The 18388-nt window shown below is 43.6% G+C and overlaps 1 protein-coding gene across 3 annotated transcripts in view; it reads right to left on the bottom strand.

The window, feature by feature from the left end:
* Positions 1–18388, bottom strand: part of ARHGAP32 (Rho GTPase activating protein 32) — a 329747-nt gene that overhangs the window by 256924 nt on the left and 54435 nt on the right. For 2 of the 3 annotated variants that reach the window (XM_014961081.1, XM_014961082.1), the window contains exon 1: positions 3060–3339. The exons of the other annotated variant lie outside the window; for it this stretch is intronic. In XM_014961081.1, the coding sequence (XP_014816567.1) occupies positions 3060–3160 (101 nt within the window). In that variant the 5' untranslated portion in view covers positions 3161–3339. Of the gene's footprint in view, positions 1–3059; positions 3340–18388 lie in introns of those variants that run through there. 3 annotated transcript variants of the gene reach the window in all.

The raw sequence follows: 18388 nt of genomic DNA, 5'->3' as shown, positions 1-18388 counted from the left end.
TTGACCACCATCGGGAGCAGAATATTGAACCCCAGGGCCTGGAGTTTTCAGAAAGTACTAAACAAGGAGAAACATGGTTCAAAGAAAGATTAAACCAAAAAGCTTGGTAAAGGGGGATTAAGTGATATTATTATATTTTTTTTTTGTATTCTTGATATAAATACTGCAGAGGGCTGGGCAAGGAAGAACCTCATGAGGTTCACCAGGGAAAAGTGTAGGGTCCTGCACCTGGGGAAGAAGAATGTCAGGTACCAGTACAGGTTAGGGGTGGACCTGCTGGAGACAACTTCTGAAGAGAAAGATCTAGGGGTCCTGGTGGACAGTAAAATGACAATGAGCAAACAGTGTGCTCTTGTGGCCAGGAAGGCCAATGGTATCTTGGGTTGCATAGGGAAGAGTGTGGCCATCAGGTCAAGGGAGGTCATTCTCCCCCTCTGCTCTGCACTGGGGAGGCCACAACTGGAATCCTGCGTCCAGTTCTGGGCTCCCCAGTTCAAGAGGGACAGGGAACTACTGGAAAGAGTCCAGCCTGGATGCTCCTGAGTAACATGCTCTGACAAGCTCTGGGTGGTCCTGCTTTAGCAGGGGAGTTGGACTAGATGATCTCTATGGTCCCTTCCAACTCTAAAAATTCAGTGAAATTCAGTGAAATATGTTACACAGTATATTTGATTTTCTGGTTGTTGCAAGAAGAACTGGAGGGTGCAAAGGATGTGTTAACACTCTGATAAAATTGCCTCCTCCTTCCAGGAGGAGATGCAGGGATTCCTCCCGGGGGGGTGGAAGAGCTGGGGAAGGGGAGCTGGAGGGCACAGATGGATGAGGAGTGAAGATGGTTCAGCAGAACATCTCACAGAGGGAACTCATGACACAGCAAGTCACCCAGAACCAGTTCTGTGTAACAGCAGTCACCAGGGACTGGCAGAGATGCTATCTGTAACCTACACCACCCAGCCCTCCCAAGGACTGCTCTTTCAGCAGCTCAGAGCTGCTGGTTTCTGTCCCTTTTCCCCTCCAGCCAAAAAACTACTGCTACAGGTAAGGCAAGGATTCTGCAATCCCAAAAAAAAGGATTATTTTTTTGTCCCTGAAGAAGACACGCACCAGCACCGTTCCTTCTGTCTAGAGGTACTTTTACAACAAGAATCAGAAAACTCCCTGGGCTCTGAGTATCACTCAGCAGCACCTGACAGTGTAAAGTTAAAAATACTCCTATAATCCTATTAAATGCAAGCCTTGCTTCTAAGAAACAATACAAATATTCCTCTCTACACTGAAAAGCAGGACGCTGAGGGAACAGGGATAATGAGGTCTCCCCTTCAGAGAGCCAGCCACAATGAGATAGTCCAGAGCACAGCAGAACTTTGCATTATCTGCACAAGTGGCCAAAAAAAGGGGACTGTCACTGCCAGGACTAAAAGATATTTAATCTGCAGATTTCCCTGAAATATAAGAAAAGTAGAAAAGTGCACAGGTTATATCAAATCATTGCTAAACTTTGTCTTTCTTTAGCCACCGACATGGTACCCCGCAGGCTGACATTGCCAGCTGCTCACAAATGTCAGTTTTCATTGGGGGTGAGCGCCACCCATTCCCAGGGGAATTCACACCAAACCCAAATCCTATGGTGTTCCTGGTCATTAAATCCTAGATTAAATCACAGATGCCACTATACAGCGTATTGTGCCTTTTCTGCCACAAAGGACACTGCTGGGTGCAAGGGCTCCAGCATTAGCACATCCTACATATTTAATTTTTAAATTCAGTTTTATTTCTCAGTAAAGGGAACCGAAATTACCTAATTAGCTTCCTCTCAGTACCAGAGTCATTGGATAATACAAACAGTGAGAAGATACTCAGTAGCAGCTTTCCTAATGCAAAATACTTCAAGAAAGAAAGAAAATACAGACAATTTCAGAGAGATTTTGCAGTGCCAGTAGGAGCTACTCTCCTTCAGTTTCTGAAGGGGGTGGAGTTCACATAAATTATGGAGACTTTGTTGATAATGCATTATGCAGTGAAAGAAGAACCCGCGTCTCCAGCTTCCGGCAGCTACCTTCAGAAATAACTTTTAGTTTGGCAGAAACAGCCTTGATCTGTAAAATCTGTAAACTAAGTAGGTGGTAAGAGCGTGCCCAAGATGGCAAATTTTAAATTATACTGGTTCCCCAACTCCCTCCTTTTTCTTTTTTTTTTTTTCCCCACCAGTAAATATTTATGCACTCTCAGCCCTGAAGTAGAAAATCCCAAACTGAATTGCAGCAGCAATAAGCTTATTTCATATCAGCCACAGTCCAAAGCCAAGCTTTGGGTGAAGGAGCTGATTTGCCATGAAGATAATCAGCACTGTCTCATTCCACAAGAATTTTAACTGCACGATAACCTGGTCCCCCAGAACTATCGCTCCTAAACCCACACCGTATCGACAGCACTTAGTTATTCATTAGAAAGGGGAAAAAAAATAGGCTCAGCACAAACCCCTGTGACTGTTGCTGCTTTCACACAGCCAAAGTACAGAGTATGTGCTCTACTCTGCTACAGACAAGATATATTCCATTTTTCATTTAAAAAAATGCAAGTTTCAGTCATGCTAATAATCACATTCCACACACTACACCCGAAAATGCCTCAAGGACCACTGTCACATGAAGAAGGGGATGCAAAATTCTACTTTGTCTGCTTACTCCATGCTGGTGTAACCTATATAGTGCAATCTGATTGAAGGAGGCAATTAACCTTTCTCCATTCAAATACTCAACCACTTAAAAGATACGCGGCCATATACATACGCTTAAAAAAAAATACACTCAAAATTAAAATGAAGTTACATTCGCTGAGTGAAAATAACACACTTGCCTTTTCAAATCATGCTCTACATATTTATTAGCCATTGCTGGCTACCACCAATTGCGAAACAATTACATTCCTCGGAGATACAGGATCATTTTAATACTCCATTTCTGAGAAAAGAGGGTTAATTTTTTTTAAAAAAAAAAAAAAAGGAGGAAAGCATCTCGGAGGAGCATTTTATCTGCGGGTGATTTATTGATAGCACTGACCTTTCCGATTCATCAAGAATTCCAGTCCCTCGCGTTCCCGCAGTGAAAGCTGCCGGGTAGATGCCGGGGAAGGCGGCGGCAGCTCCGGTCCCTCCCTCCATGTTGCACACACACACACACACACACTCCCTGTGTCACACACACACGGTTACACACTCACAGGCAGCCGGAGGGGGAGGGAGACAAGGAGAAAAGGGCTGAGGTTGTGTCCCCCCCCCTCGCCCGGCTCCTATCTCCTCTGCTTTCTGGCACATCGGATGGCTGCGACGCTGCATTTAACACCCCCCCACCCTTAAAAAAATTTAAAAAAAATTAAAAAAGAAGTATCTATAAATGAAAAGCAAGGACCAGGCTGCGATCCCCGGTTCCCGTTCCGCCTTCTCTCACTAGCACTGATTCATGCTTTCCCCAGGCATTTCTGCTGTAACCCTTTCCCGGCTGGAGGAGGAGGAGGAGGGAGGAAAAGGAATTCCTTTGTCCTCTGCACCTCCCACCCCGGGATCCAAACGGGGATGGACTTACCTGCTCGGGATGGTTTCACCCCAAAAAAATCAAACTTTAGCTACTCAGAGTCAGAAGAACAGGAGGCTATTCCCAGTATAACCCTGGATATATCACATTAATGTATTTGCTCTTCTGCTTCCTCCTTTTTGAAAACAGGGTAATATTTAGTGGGTTCCCAGAGGAGGCTTGTAAGGCTTAATTTATTTCTGGGTTTAATCCTGCCAGTTTTAAAAGGAGCCGTGTAAAACTGATATTACATTTTCTAGCTTAGACATTAAACAAGTATTATTACTCAACTTTCCAATCCTATTAAAAGATGGGAATCTTTCCTCAGACCCCCACGGCAGCAGCGGAGATGATGAGATCCCCACAAGAGGCAGTGAGGTTTAGCAAATAAAGAGGCGAGCGGGGATGATGGATGAGTGCCTTTCAGTCCTGACTTTGCCATTAGCTGCTGCGTGACCTTCATCAACTCCTTTTAATCTTTGGGTATTGGTACAGAAGGCAGAGCTGTTCTCCCCTCTGGAGAATGGCCCACGGTTTTTTGTGTTATGATGATTTCTGCTGCAGTTTGCTGAGGCTCTAGCACAAACAAGCTGTAATCTGGAGCTAACAATTGCAGACGCAGCTCATAGAAACTCACTTTATCATCTAAAGGGACCAGATTTTGCACAGGGTTGCTTTCAAATCAGCAGGATTGCTGAGGATGGTCTTGGGGATCAGCTATAAGCAAAGATTTCAGGTGTGTGAAATACTGTATGCTCTTTGGACTCCGTGTATCCTCGGTATCAGTGAGATACCAAAGATTTACTAAATAAAAACCACTTTATTTTTGGTCTAAAATTCAACAGAAGAGGCTACATAATCCCAACCGATACAAAACAGTCAGTACAACTCTGTTTGAGTTTAAGTTTTAAATGGTTGGATGAATGCTGTTTGCTAAATGCTGTAAAACTGACAATAACCTTGTTAATTAGAGCTAATGTGTAAGGACCCAGCCGTGCCAGCCCCAGTTCAGCAGCCACAGGAGAAGGGGAAGCTGCAAAGCTTGGCAAAGCCCGAGCACGGTCAGACAGGTTAGACCCGTTCTGTGCCTAGAAAGTCTAATGACTGTTTCTAAATCCCTTTCTCCCAATGCTAATTTTTCTTTGTTTCACCAAAGCAGACCTGCAGGAACAGGGACACGCCAAAGATAGGATTGAATAGAAAACAACAAGCTCATTTAGCAAAAAAATAAATCTATCCTGACTTTGCATCTGTAGCTGCTGGGCTTCAGGAACTATCCCATATCCCAAACTCTTCCTTTCCCCACCAGGGACCAAAGGACACTGGATGGATTCATCTCAATGACTACATCCCCCAACGTGTGGTTTGACCTGAGTGGATAAATTAAGTCAACCAGAGTCAAACCTCATGACAGGAGAAAAGAGAAGCACATGGCATGAGTAAAGGGCCTTGCACAAGGTGATGGGGCCAGGAACACAACTCCATGGTGCTCCAGGACCCCAAAAACACTGATGTTATGGAAACACAAGGTGAGAAAACCCACACAGATTCCCCCCCTCAGCAGTACCACAATAAAATACTAATCTGGACCCTAAGGAACCACAGATAGAGGAGAACCCACTACTCAAGGTGAAGCTAAAACCCACCTCCATCGCTGCTACTCCAGCCAGAGTTCAATGAAGCTGAATCAGTGTCCAATCCAAGCTGAACAAACCAGTAACAAACATAAAGCAAAACCAAAACTGTCATTTTATACAGTTATAGAGCAGAAAAACTCAATAGCTACTGTCCACGTGGCATCTGCTGGAGCTTAAGGTCGACTGTTGGGCTTAACAACAGGGCAGAAGTAGCTGTGGGGAGAAATTTCACTGAATTTCACTGAATTTTTAGAGTTGGAAGGGACCATAGAGATCATCTAGTCCAACTCCCCTGCCAAAGCAGGACCACCCAGAGCTTGTCAGAGCATGTTACTCAGGAGCATCCAGGCAGGGCTTGAAAATCTCCAAAGAAGGGGACTCCACAACCTGTTCCAGGGCTCTGGCACCCTCACTGGGAAGAAGTTTCTCCTCCTATTTGAGTGGAACCTCTTATGTTCCAACTTGTGCCCGTTGCCCCTCGTCCTCTCACTGGCAACCACTGAGAAGAGTCTGGCTCCCTCCTCCTTCAACCCTCCCTTGAGATACTTGTCAGCATTGAGAAGGTCTCCCCTCAGCCTTCTCTTCTCCAGACTAAAGAGTCCCAGCTCTCTCAGTCTCTCCTCATAAGGGAGATGCTCCAGTCCTTGAATCATCTTTGTTGCCCTTCGCTGGACTCTTTCCAGTAGTTCCCTGTCCCTCTTGAACTGGGGAGCCCAGAACTGGACACAGTACTCCAGCAATTCAAGTATTCAAGTAATTCAAGTACTCCAGTATTCAAGCAAAGGTGTTTACTGTGAGACTCTGGCCAACTGACTGGAACCCATCACTGTTAGGGAGAAGATCTAATCAGAAGATCCACTGCCGACAGCAGATCAGACCTGCTGCTGCTTTTCATGCCTCCGTGACACCATCCGTGGAACCCATCACTGTTAGGGAGAAGATCTACTCAGAAGATCCACTGCCAACAGCAGATCATACCTGCTGCTGCTTTTCATGCCTCCGTGGCACCATCGCTGCCAGCCAGGCCAGGAGATACCATCTCCAGCTCCTCCTCCCAGCTCTTCATCTTTCACTCTGTCTTCATCAGATACTACCTGCCGTCTCGCACTTCGAAATCAGCAACACCAGAGGCTCTCTCTTGCTTTTAATTTGTATATTTTTCACTACCCTACAGCCTTTATTCAAGACGAGGGCTCTGCATTCTATAATTAAACAATAATAAGTATTTTGTTTCAGAACTAACAAGAATTCACCAGTTATTAAGAAACCCTGCTGTGCGCCAGGAGATACCATCTCCAGCTCCTCCTCCCAGCTCTTCATCTTTCACTCTGTCTTCATCAGATACTACCTGCCGTCTCGCACTTCGAAATCAGCAACACCAGAGGCTCTCTCTTGCTTTTAATTTGTATATTTTTCACTACCCTACAGCCTTTATTCAAGACGAGGGCTCTGCATTCTATAATTAAACAATAATAAGTATTTTGTTTCAGAACATTCAAGTATTCACCAGTTATTAAGAAACCCTGCTGTGCGCATAGACATTTTGAAAAGGTCTTTAAGACATCTCTAACAAGACCAGGCTCAAAATTGTGCTACAGTTTGATGTAACCTAAAGCAGGTTTCCTGCACATGAGCTTGATTATTTCTGCTGGAGACAAGTTTTGACAATAACGGATAATTTTTCTAATGTAGACAAGATCTGCTCTCCAGTCAGCTACATTTTATCCTTATTTAGGGCTTAAATTATCATAATAATAGCAAAACAGAATTAAAATTTTGACCCAAATTGTGGTGTGGTGGGGTTTTTTTTTCGTATTTTAATTAAGAGAACAGAGCAGAATGATATCACTCACTGCAAGCTCCAATTTGCTGTTAAATTAGCAATGGGCTCGGAAACATTTTATCTCTTAATCCTTGGGGTAACAGAGGGTAGCACAGAATCAAATTTAAGAACCAATCTCCAATCAGGAAGGCTTCTTTATGACACAGTTGCACTCATGACCAACTTACTAACTTCCAGGTTGATAAAGCTCACAAGCACGATAATTAGATTTACATAATGATTCAGCTTTCTACTACCTAAATAAACTTTGGGAAACTGCAATGAAAACTCCTCTCTGAGACCATTCTCTCCTCACACAAACTTCTGTCAACCAGTTAAAGAATAATATTATCCAACTTGAATATCACTTGTCACCTCTGCCAACGCTTTCATTCCTCCTTTGATAGTTTCCCCGAGTTTAAACACCGATCCATTTAAAAAAAAAAAAGATAAAAATGCAGGAGTGGATTTTAAATGTAACCTCTTTGATTGCTTGAGGTTATCGAGGCAAAGAGAGAGAGCAAGGATGCTGCAAGACAGCTTCCTCCCTGGCTCTTCGCATAATTTTTCATTAAATTAAAAATGGATTGCAATTAATAATGTATGCATGACAAGATAATGTAGGACTGCTTTGGATTCCAAAAGCAAATGAATTTAATGGAAAATATTTCAATGTTGAGACGTATATATTTTGGAATAAACGCCCTGAAATGACACCAATCTCATACCTTATATTACCAACCACAATTTTAGCTGAAGCATTGCTCAACACAAAGACCAACCGGACAGCTGGAACCAAGAAACTAAAATATTTAAAATCTTGCTGCTAGCCCAAGAGGAGAACTATTTCATTGCTAATTGATGATACAGGTCACAGACTGCTCTCTACTGAAGCATGTAACAGGACATTTGCCTTCCCTGAGCCACAGAGCACAGTCATTCATTGCCTGTTCAATCTCATGGTATATGAAAAATGAGGTTTGTTTTTTTTTTTTTTTTATACTGGAAGGACTCGGTGAATCACAGCACAAGAAAGAGAAAACCACACTGCAATTTCGGACTGAAAAAAACACACGTAAAGGCCTTGCAATCCTTCCCCACATCAGAGGCTCCTTTGGTTGAGAAATTCAGAATGAATGAATTTCTGCAGGGCTGGTTGAAGCCTGGAGAAGCAGCAGACACCAGCCAGCCAGCCCCCATCCAACGGGAGCCTGCATTCCTCCACGTTCTCCCATACAACAACAGCTCTGCTCAAGGCTCTATTTCAAATCCAAGGCTATTGCCACCACGGCACACCTCCACAATTAATCATCTTCAAAGGCCATTTCCACACCTAGCTATTACTGCAGCGCCTTGACAGTTACTGCCGTGCTGCATTCCTCCGTGCAGCCCTAGTTCTTTTGATGACCAACTCAGCTACTGCAGAAATATTACCCATTTCTCCATAAATAAACGGTGGGGTGGATGTGCAGGTGGCATCAGCGGAAGGAGAAGAGGAGAAAGAGTTTAGGAGCTCAATGAAAAACCCAGCCCTGCAAATTCCTTAGAACAAGATTGCAAGAGGGTGATTGAGAGGTAGAGGAAAACCTCTCATGGTGGGTACAGAACATGGAACATTTAATTGACCATACTATGGGAATGATCATTAACAACACTTAGGGTTTCTTAGGACTGAAAAAAAGAATCTTGAGTAATTAATCTCCACAGCACATCTGAGAAAGTGAGTGACCACTGGGGGGTTGGACTAGATGATCTCTATGGTCCCTTCAAACTCTAAAATTCAGTGAAATTCAGATTTATGAAATTCAATGAAACATCCTCATCTCCCAACCAAGCTTTATTTTTTTATTGGTTTGTTTTTTTAAAGGGGTCAAATACAATTTTTGTTACAACAAAGGCTATTAAAGGAACCCTCATCTGCACAGCTATGGCTAGAGATGCCAGACTGACACATCCACAGTCAAACCCACGCTGGAAACCTTTCAATCCTTTCTTATCTGAATTTTGTGCTATAAAGGCTTCAAGTGTCAAACTACGACAGGATGCTGACACTTTGGTTTGACTAGAACCAACACGTGAAGAGGAAGCTAAGGAGCACATATCTAGATCTAAAATGTGTTTTGAAGTCATGAAGCACAATCTTCACTGGTGGAATCCCTGCCAGGAGCAGAAGAAACAGGTACTTTTTCCCTGAAAGGGTTCTCAGCCATTGGAATGGGCTGCCCAGGGAGGTGGTTGAGGCCCCATCCCTGGAGGTGTTCAAAAGACGGGTTGATGTGGTGCTGGGAGGTCTGGTTTAGTGATGATGCTCCTTGTTTGTTGTGTGGGTGTCTATTTTTGTCAGTCAGGTTGACGGTTGGACAAGATGATCTTTAAGGTCCCTTCCAACCTAGAAGATTCTGGGATTCTGTACTCCCTGCACCTTGCTGCCAGTGAAACCTTCTTCCAAAGCGAAGAGGAACCAGCCTCGTGAAGCTGACACAGACCCAGCTGACTAATTTCAGCTTTTCCACGTGGCTTTTCTTCCTCCACCAGACCGTCCGAGCGAGCTGCAGCTCCACACAAGTCTGTGCTTGCAGAGATGCTTTGCCTTTGCTGTGTCCAAGGTGTGTCTGCTCAATCCACCTCCTCATCCTCAGCACCACCAACACCTCAGCCCCGGCCCTCCAGGGAATGAGGAGCACAGCAAGGGAGGGACCATGCACTTGAGATGTATTTCCTTCAAACATGCCTTGGACATGGAAAACATAACTCTACATTGCAAAAGGAACAGTAAGCTTTGTTAAAGTACCTCTAAAGTTTGTTTCTAAGTAGCTTCAGAAGTTTGCTACTTAGAAATAGATCAGCAGCCTCACAGCCACTCTTGGACTTGTTTAGCATTTTTGGATCAGGACTTGAAAACCTGTTTCTCTTGAGCCTAGCAAGAAGATGCAAGACAATCTACTGGGACAAGAAAAAGTCTTGAGGAATGAGGAACAGAGACGTGAGAGGAAAGCAAACACAGCCATTAACCACACACAAGTTTTGGGGTTCTCCACACTTGGGGAAAACAGAAGTAGGTTCAGCAGCAGAGGAGTAGAAGTTTAGGGAAAAGAGAAGGTGCTGAGGCACCTGACACTACTGTCAAGAACTTTGCCACCTTTAAAATTCATGGGGAAGAGAACAACACTGGCTTTGTGTTAAACTTTGATGATGCAACTGGACTGGCCCTGCCTGTGAAGGAGAGCCCTGGTTTGAGACCTTCTGTGGTGGAAGGTGGCCAAGTCTGGAATCAAAGGGTTTGAGTAATAGGGGAACAGATCAAATGGCAATCGGCACGGGCACGTTTCACTGCTACCAGGTCAAAGTCCTCCAAGATAACAGCTTCCTGGCCCCTGAAGGACTGCACCTAATGGAACAACAACTTCTCCTGTGCAAGAGGTTAGCAGCAACAAGGAAACAGAAGGAACATCCTGAACGTGAGTTGAGCATTCGTGTATCTATAACCAGAAGATATTGTGCAGCAGTTGAAAAATTTCAAGTGCTTCCCCCATCTGTCTCATTTCTGAGCATCGTTCCACATTTCCTCAAGTCCCTTTTCAACCAGCTGCTCTTCACACACCAGTTGATCCTCTCTTTTGTCATACGAGCTGAAAAACACGTGTCAAGTGTTAGCACTGCTGGTAGCCCAGGCCATCAGACCAGTTCACCTCAAGGCTGCGTGAAGATATCTCATGGGATAGTTCAGTCCATAGAATCATAGGATCACTGAGGTTGGAAGAGACCCTTGGGATCATCGAGTCCAACCATCTCCCCTACTCTACAAAGTCCTCCCCTACACCATGTCCCTCAGTACCCCATCTAAACATCCCTTAAACACAGCCAGGGATGGGGACTCCACCCCCTCCCTGGGCAGCCTGTTCCAATGCCCGACCACTCTTTCGGTGAAAAATTCCTTCCTAATGTTCAATCTAAACCTCCCCTGTTGGAGCTTGAAGCCATTCCCTCTCGTTCTGTCACTAATTACCTGTGAGAAGAGACCAGCACCAACCTCTCTACAGTGTCCTTTCACGTAGTTGTAGAGAGTGATGAGGTCTCCCCTCAGCCTCCTCTTCCTCAAACTAAACAGTTCCAGCTCTTTCAATCACTCTTCATAAGATTTTATTCTCCAGGCCCTTCACCAGCTTCGTTGCCCTCCTCTGCCCTCGCTCCAGCACCTCCAGATCTCTCTTGGATTGAGGTGCCCAAAACTGGACACAACACTCGAGGTGTGGCCTCCCCAGTGCTGAGTACAGGGGCACAATCACCTCCCTACTTCTGCTGGTCACACTATTTTTGATACAAGCCAGGATGCCATTGGCTTTCTTGCCCCCCTGGGCACAGGCCGGCTCATATTCAGCCCTTTGGCAACTAGAACCCCCAGGTCTCTTTCCTCCAGGCAGCTCCAGCCACACTTCCCCCAGCCTGTAGCGCTGCAGGGGGTTGGTGTGGCCCAAGTGCAGGACCTGGCACTTGCCCTTGTTGAAACTCATGCCGTTGATCTTGGCCCAGTGATCCAATCTATCTAGGTCCCTCTGTAGGGCTTCCCTATCCTCCTGGGAGTCAACACTCCTGCTTAACTTGGTGTCATGCCATATCATCCTCTGCAGTAGGAGTGATCTACCTCCATGCCTGCACACCAGCAAGCTTCCACCACAGAGAGGTGGGAATTCCATTAAGCACCTATCGTGTAGCTGTCACGCACCCAGTATCTAAATACAGAGCCATCCAAAGGACTCCAGGTCCCTGTTTTCCCCAGGCACAGAGCGAGCAATATGCTGCTGTTTCTTATATTAGCCAGCTCTGATTTGACTCACAGGAATACACTGTAATAATTCTGCTTCTCTCTCACCTCAGTACCCTACTGGATGAAAGCTTTCAATTAAAATATCCCCCAAGAGAGTTGCAAGGAGAGAAGGAGAGGAGAATTTGTCTTCTCTGTCACTGCCTGTTCTTTTCACAGTTATAATTCTCCTTCCATTCTGACTGACCCTCTCTGAAACAGGCCGATAGTTTTGCCTGTTGAGACATTAAAGTTTGCAAATACTGTGATTTAGGTGTCCCCATCTGTATGTTCTCTCAGTTCTACTCGTTCTAATAATGTGAAAATTACACCTTTGTTTTCCACACTCAACATCCAAGAACCTCACCAGTAAAGGGCATTATTGCTGATGTTCTCACTGTGCAAAGCAGGGAGCTGGAAAAGGCAGAAGATGAAAGATTGCTCAAAAATTCCCCAAAATGTCTGTGTAATCTCTCAGAGCTCGGCTTAAGTGTCATGCCAGGTTCTTCACATTTAACCAGGAAACAATGCATGTTACTTCTGTAGAGATGAGTGATTAGGGACTCATAAAGAAGTCAGCCCACCACACCTCAGGTGGGGCCTGCAGGGAGCTTCACTGACCGGACACTACTGCAGCAGGAAGGTATCTTTAAATGACTCTTTGTGACCTCTCCCTTGCTCTCACACTGTAAAAAGCCTCTTTCAGAATTGTTCCTCCTCCACTAGAGTTAAAAGTCTGTCTTAAGCCACATCAAATGAGCCAAACCATGAAGCTCACCAAACCTTCACTTCACCCTGCTCTTCACATCTCTCTCCATTGCTTTACTTTGCCAGGCTCTCACTCAGCTGCATTCTCTTTTTCAAGTTCTCAATCCTTTCATCTCTCTCTACTTTATCCCCACTTGCTTCTTTCACTGTCCTTCTCTTACTTTATTCATCCTCTGTTTCCTTTTCTTAAATATTGGTCCTTCCAACACCCCTTATCCACATTCATCTTTACATTCTTTCATTCCTTCGTTATCATTAAGTGTCATGTTTCCCCTTTCCCAAATGCTGCTTTGTAACAAACTCCTTTACCTTAATACAATAAATAAATAAATAAAATCAGTCTCTTCTTTTCAAGCGAGTCTTGGCAATTGTTAGACTTATGGAGAAGGGCTGGAGAAAGCTGAGGTTTTTAGAAATGTCAAATCAACATTTTACACCAACAGCTTTTATGGGCAAATTAAATGCCAACAACACCCAAAGTTAAATCAGGTATCCCACGCTCTTAAATCAAGTATCCAGTGCTCTTAACACAAGCCTTTCTTCCCTGACATCAGAACCTCACCAAAAATGCTTGAAAAAGTGCAGGATTTGATCTGGGGACATCAGCTGGGGCTGCTGAAGGGCTGGCAAAGCGAGGTGCTGTGAGAAACCAGGGAGGACCAGGAGACAGGACTGAGCTGAAAGTCTCACACTGGGAGAGGAAACACTTCAGTATCATCAGCATTAAACCCATAATTAAAGGTCGTGGGTTAACCAACATCATGCAGGTCATCTCAAATTGGGACTCACCTTTCTATGGGCTTTTTCCAGCTTAAAGCTACTAGGGCCTTCAGCAGGTTAAAAATTGAAAGCAATGAAGGAGCTATGCCAGAAGCTCAAGGAGGACTCAGAACAGCTAGGACACCTGCTGGGATCTAGGGTGTCACTGTCACAGCCTTGGAAGGGGCTGGGGTTGCAAAGAAAAGCCAAGCAGCTTAGAAAAGTGATGGGCAAACCCAGCAGCATGGAAAGGAGTGTTCACAACCTACTGGAAGAGGCTGTGCTCAATTACACACACGTATAACTAGCTGGAACACTCCAAATACACAAGGTGTGGTACCAGCTGTGATAGCACGGGCTGGAGAAACCAGGGCTGAGGAGACACTTCAGCCTGTGCTTTGCAGAAGGTGCCTGCTCAACAGAAAAGGCACAAATAAACAAACAACATGAAAGAAAGGGAATATGCATAATCTTCCAAAATAAGGCTGAAACTTCTCATTGCACGGGGATAGTCTCTTATCTTTGCCCGCAGGGAGATTATTTGATCAGTCCCAGTTCTATATCTGCAACTTCTCCTACACTCCCACATCATAAACACATGAATATTCTGGTTTGTGATATTCGTGGAAACCCTCACTCGATGGCTTTCATTAACCGCATCAATTCTACATCTGGAAAGACACCATCACCCAGATCCAGGGGACAGAGGAACGTTTTGCTGTTGCTGGGGTTGGTTTGTTTGACATGGGAGAAGCAGGTAACACATGGCAATGGATCTCACACACGTTGCACAAGTGTTGCAGAGCCAGAAATGCTGCTCCTGCTCCCACCCCCAAGGAGTGCTCAAAGGTAACAATTCATCGTGGCTACCATTGACAGAACACACTACATATACATTTTTACAATAGTCTTCTCATGACAAATCACCAGGTTTGTTAAAAACTGGACATTAATGTTTTCTGTTTAAAAAGACATTCTGTATTTTCTCAAAGTACAGCTTCTGGGATTTTTTTTTTTTTTTAAAAACACCAGCGAAAGCTGTTAACGGAGCACAGTTAAATGAGAATGAAATGGCTATTTTGAACATGAGAAGAGATTACACTTTTTTTCCTTCTTTTTCAAACAGAAAGAAAAGAAGATGAAAGACAAATCTAATTTTCTCTCATTACAATCCATTGATGCACTGATTTTTGTTAATTGCTTTCCTTATGGGTATAATCTAAACGTTTAAAACTATAATAAACCTATGAAGCACCACGAGAAAATAACAGAAGAATGAGAAAGAGCTTGGGGAATCTTTTAGCAAATTTTTCATTAGTTTTGCATGGAGAACAACATCCAAGGAGCCTGGGTGCACGTTACAGCAAAAAAAAAAAAAAACATAAAAGCACTAGGGCTGGGGAAAAGGACACACAGCAAAGGGTATCACCACCCTGCTGCCCAGTATCCACACAGCAGCATACTGGTTTGGTAGGAAAGGGAATAGGAGCAGTTGTTAAACACATGTGCTTAGAAAAATGAGCTGTGAGATGTACAGAAAATTTCCCTGGAAAAAAAAGTAGGTCTTGGAAGTAGTTCAGTGGTAATTTATCCCCGAGAGTTTGGACTGCCCAGCCAAGGATGGTGTGTACTTCAAGACTTTAATGCCACAAACCACCATTGCTGAACACACAATAGTAAAGATCTAACCAGACAAACTGGAAATTGCCCCCACTAGGCTAAAAGGTTGCTTCCTCATTAAGTTTCGAGGATTTAATAAGCACACAAGGTGTAAAAACCAGCGGTTAAAGAGCAAACAGACCCAGTCTCACCCATCTCCACGAGGTGCCATTTAGAAACATGCACAAATCCACAGGCAATTAAAATTAAATACACCGGAAAAAAAAAAGTCAAAGCATTTTCTCAGTTACTGGAACTAAACAGAGATTTCAGGACTATAAAGAGTTGGGCTTTTGTCTTCGTGCTCAAACTTCTACAGCAGGGCTGGGTTTTACTTTAAGCACAGCCTGTGTAGTACTGGAACTAAACAGAGATTTCAGGACTATAAAAAGTTGGGCTTTTGTCTTCATGCTCAAACCTCTAGAGCAGGGCTGAGTTTTACTTTAAGCACAGCCTTGTGTAGTATGTATTCACACAATGTATGAACATAAGTGTAGGAACATAAATGGTCACTATTTGCCTATGGATATAACCAGTATTTTTGAGAGCTTAATACTCTTTTAATACTCTTTTTAGCATATACCGTGACTTCACACACAGGTGGGATGTTTCAAATTATTACTACCCCTTTCTACCCCCAAGATGTTTATTGTCACAGATTTAATGAGTAACTGCTTACGCCACTAGAGGTAGGTTCAACAACCTGAAGCTCACAAGTTCTTCAAGTCAAGATCCTTGTACAGATACGAGCTGAAGAGTGGGTGAGGATGCTCCACTGCTGCCTGCTTTGCTCCAGATTAAGAGAAAGTGGGCTTGAACAGCTTTGTAAAAACATATCTCATTCAGTGTTTCTAATTACAGGCTCGTGAGCAGAGCTTAAAAGGATGCCACTATTGAGGGAGGTGGGGGGAGTATTTCCACCAAAACACACCATTTTTCTGAAAAGCACTCCCCTGTGCAAACTTGGCTCCAGGCTTACACCACAGTCTTTTTAGGGTGACAGGAGCAGGATTTCTTAGCCATTCACTGCATGTTATATTAAACAGAGCTCTGGTATTCCAGCACCTATTCCATGGACATGAGCACCCAACAGCTACAAAACTTCAGGTGTACAACTGTCAAATGATGCATTAGTAAATCAGAAAAGAACATAGGAGAAGATTTAAGTGCTTGTGTTCTTACCGTCGTTAAAGACCACTTTAAAAGAAAAGCTAATAAAAACATTTTTTCAATGAGAATTAGTGTCAACAGCATCTGGAAGTCCCAGCTCAAACTCCACAGTGCCAGCAGAAACATTCACAAAACACAAGAGTTGGCCCAAAAAAGCCAGAGGTCAAACAAAGGGACAGGGCACTAAATGACATTTCTGAGCACACACAATGAATTACTGTGGGATTACAGCTCAGGTTCTGGTTCCCCATCTCTCCCAGTCCATACTGGCATCTGGAAGTCCCAGCTCAAACTCCACAGTGCCAGCAGAAACATTCACGAAACACAAGAGTTGGCCCAAAAAAGCCAGAGGTCAAACAAAGGGACAGGGCACTAAATGACATTTCTGAGCACACACAATGAATTAGTGTGGGATTACAGCCCAGGTTCCCCAAGTCCCAGTTCTGGTTCCCCACCTCTCCCAGTCCACGCTGACTCACCAAAGCAGACTTCTCTTTCTCTCAGTAAAGCAGCAAGAAGAAAAAAAATAAATCATTATGTGGGGCCAGAAAGGAAGGCAGACAGCAAACTCAATGGAAAGTCAAAATAAACTCTTTATATATAAAATAAACTTAAAATCACCTCTAACAAGTAATATAAACCAAACAAGTAAGTTTTTTTCACAGAATATGAAAGGACATATGTCTCTACATTTAATGCCATGGCCATGTCAAACCAGGTGTGTTCCCAAGGGAATACAAAGGACACCAAGAATTTGGAGTCACTTGTCATTTGTCCAATGACACAGGTGAACGTTCAGATAGGACACCTGTGATTTGTTTCAAAGAGGAACAAGCTGCCACTTCTAAGTCTCAACAATCCACATGTGGCTTTAAAAATATCTTGGGGCTCACAATTTCTGTAAGAGGAAGGGAGATAAAAAAAATAAAAATCACTATGTTCAAGTCAAGGCTATAAAAAGAACCAGGAGTGCCAGACTCCTGGGTGACAACTGCCATGCAGTAGGAGGTGAATCATGCCCTGGCACAGGCAGGCTGTAATTTGGTGCAGAGAACTTATCGTAATCAATATTTACAGATGAGTATTTTTATAAAAAGAGTGTGCATTTGCCACAATAAGGATTTGGAGACTGCTCTTTGAATGTAAGTAAAAGTACCAACTGAAAAATGTCATGTGCCCTCCCCTCAAAAATAAATATATCTTGAAAGCTGAACATGCAGATTGACATCTACTGTATGAAACTAAAAGGCCGGTCAACAAAAACTCAGAGTGGAGGAATCACATGCTCCTTTTGTGCTTCTTGTTGGACAAATTGAAGAAACAAAGTTGGAGAAGCCAGTGCAATTCTTTTACAATATTTCTACAGAACTGGCCAGAAGCTCCTACTGCGCCAAGGGCTGGACCCACACAAAGGAGCTTCTGATCCAGAGAGCTCCAAAGCCATCCCTGGGAGGTGACCACTCCATCAAGGAAACATTATGAAACTTGTTTATAAATATCCTTGAAATACGTACTGGGCTATTATGCAACTGTTAAATATGTTCATCTCTCCGGCGTGAAAACAAACACCGTGAAGAACTCCTAAGGGATGGATCTCCGGGAAGCACTGGATAGATTTCAAGCACACAAGTTTATTACTTGGATGTTTCTGACAATTTCATGCTTTAATGGCTGTGATTGTAAACCAGAGCTGGTGCCTCTGCAAAGCGTCTCTAGTAATATCCCTTTCTCTGCACCCTATGGTTTATTATCTGGAAAAACACAGAACAATTTTACAAAAGGAATTTTAAAAAAAAAATATATTGTACAATAAACTGTCTAGAAATCAAAACATTCTCAAATAAATAAATTTTAAGCCCTACTGATGCATTACACCACAGTTACACACGTAACTTCTCCTCAGGCTTCCAATGCTCACTGCAAGCTCTCCAGATAAGATTTTGTTTATGGATTTACTTCAAATATATAACCTAGACTTACCTACGAGAGGCCTGATGTTTGCAAATTAAATCAAGACCATCCCCATAACTTTAAATCATTAAAGAAAAGCTCGCAGACGTGTCTTTTATAGATCCAATAGGAGAACTCAGAGCTGATTTAATTCAAATTCCGTTAGTGCCAAACACCCCGCACCCCAGAACTAGTAAATTGTGTATCCAATTATCACTTGTACAGTTCAAGGGACTGCATTTCAATGAAGATT

This window comes from Calidris pugnax, unplaced genomic scaffold (assembly GCF_001431845.1).
Source record: "Calidris pugnax isolate Ruff unplaced genomic scaffold, ASM143184v1 scaffold269, whole genome shotgun sequence".
Lineage (NCBI taxonomy): Eukaryota > Metazoa > Chordata > Aves > Charadriiformes > Scolopacidae > Calidris > Calidris pugnax.
Note: the sequence above shows the minus strand (reverse complement) of the source record. Positions and strands in the feature narration are given on the sequence as shown.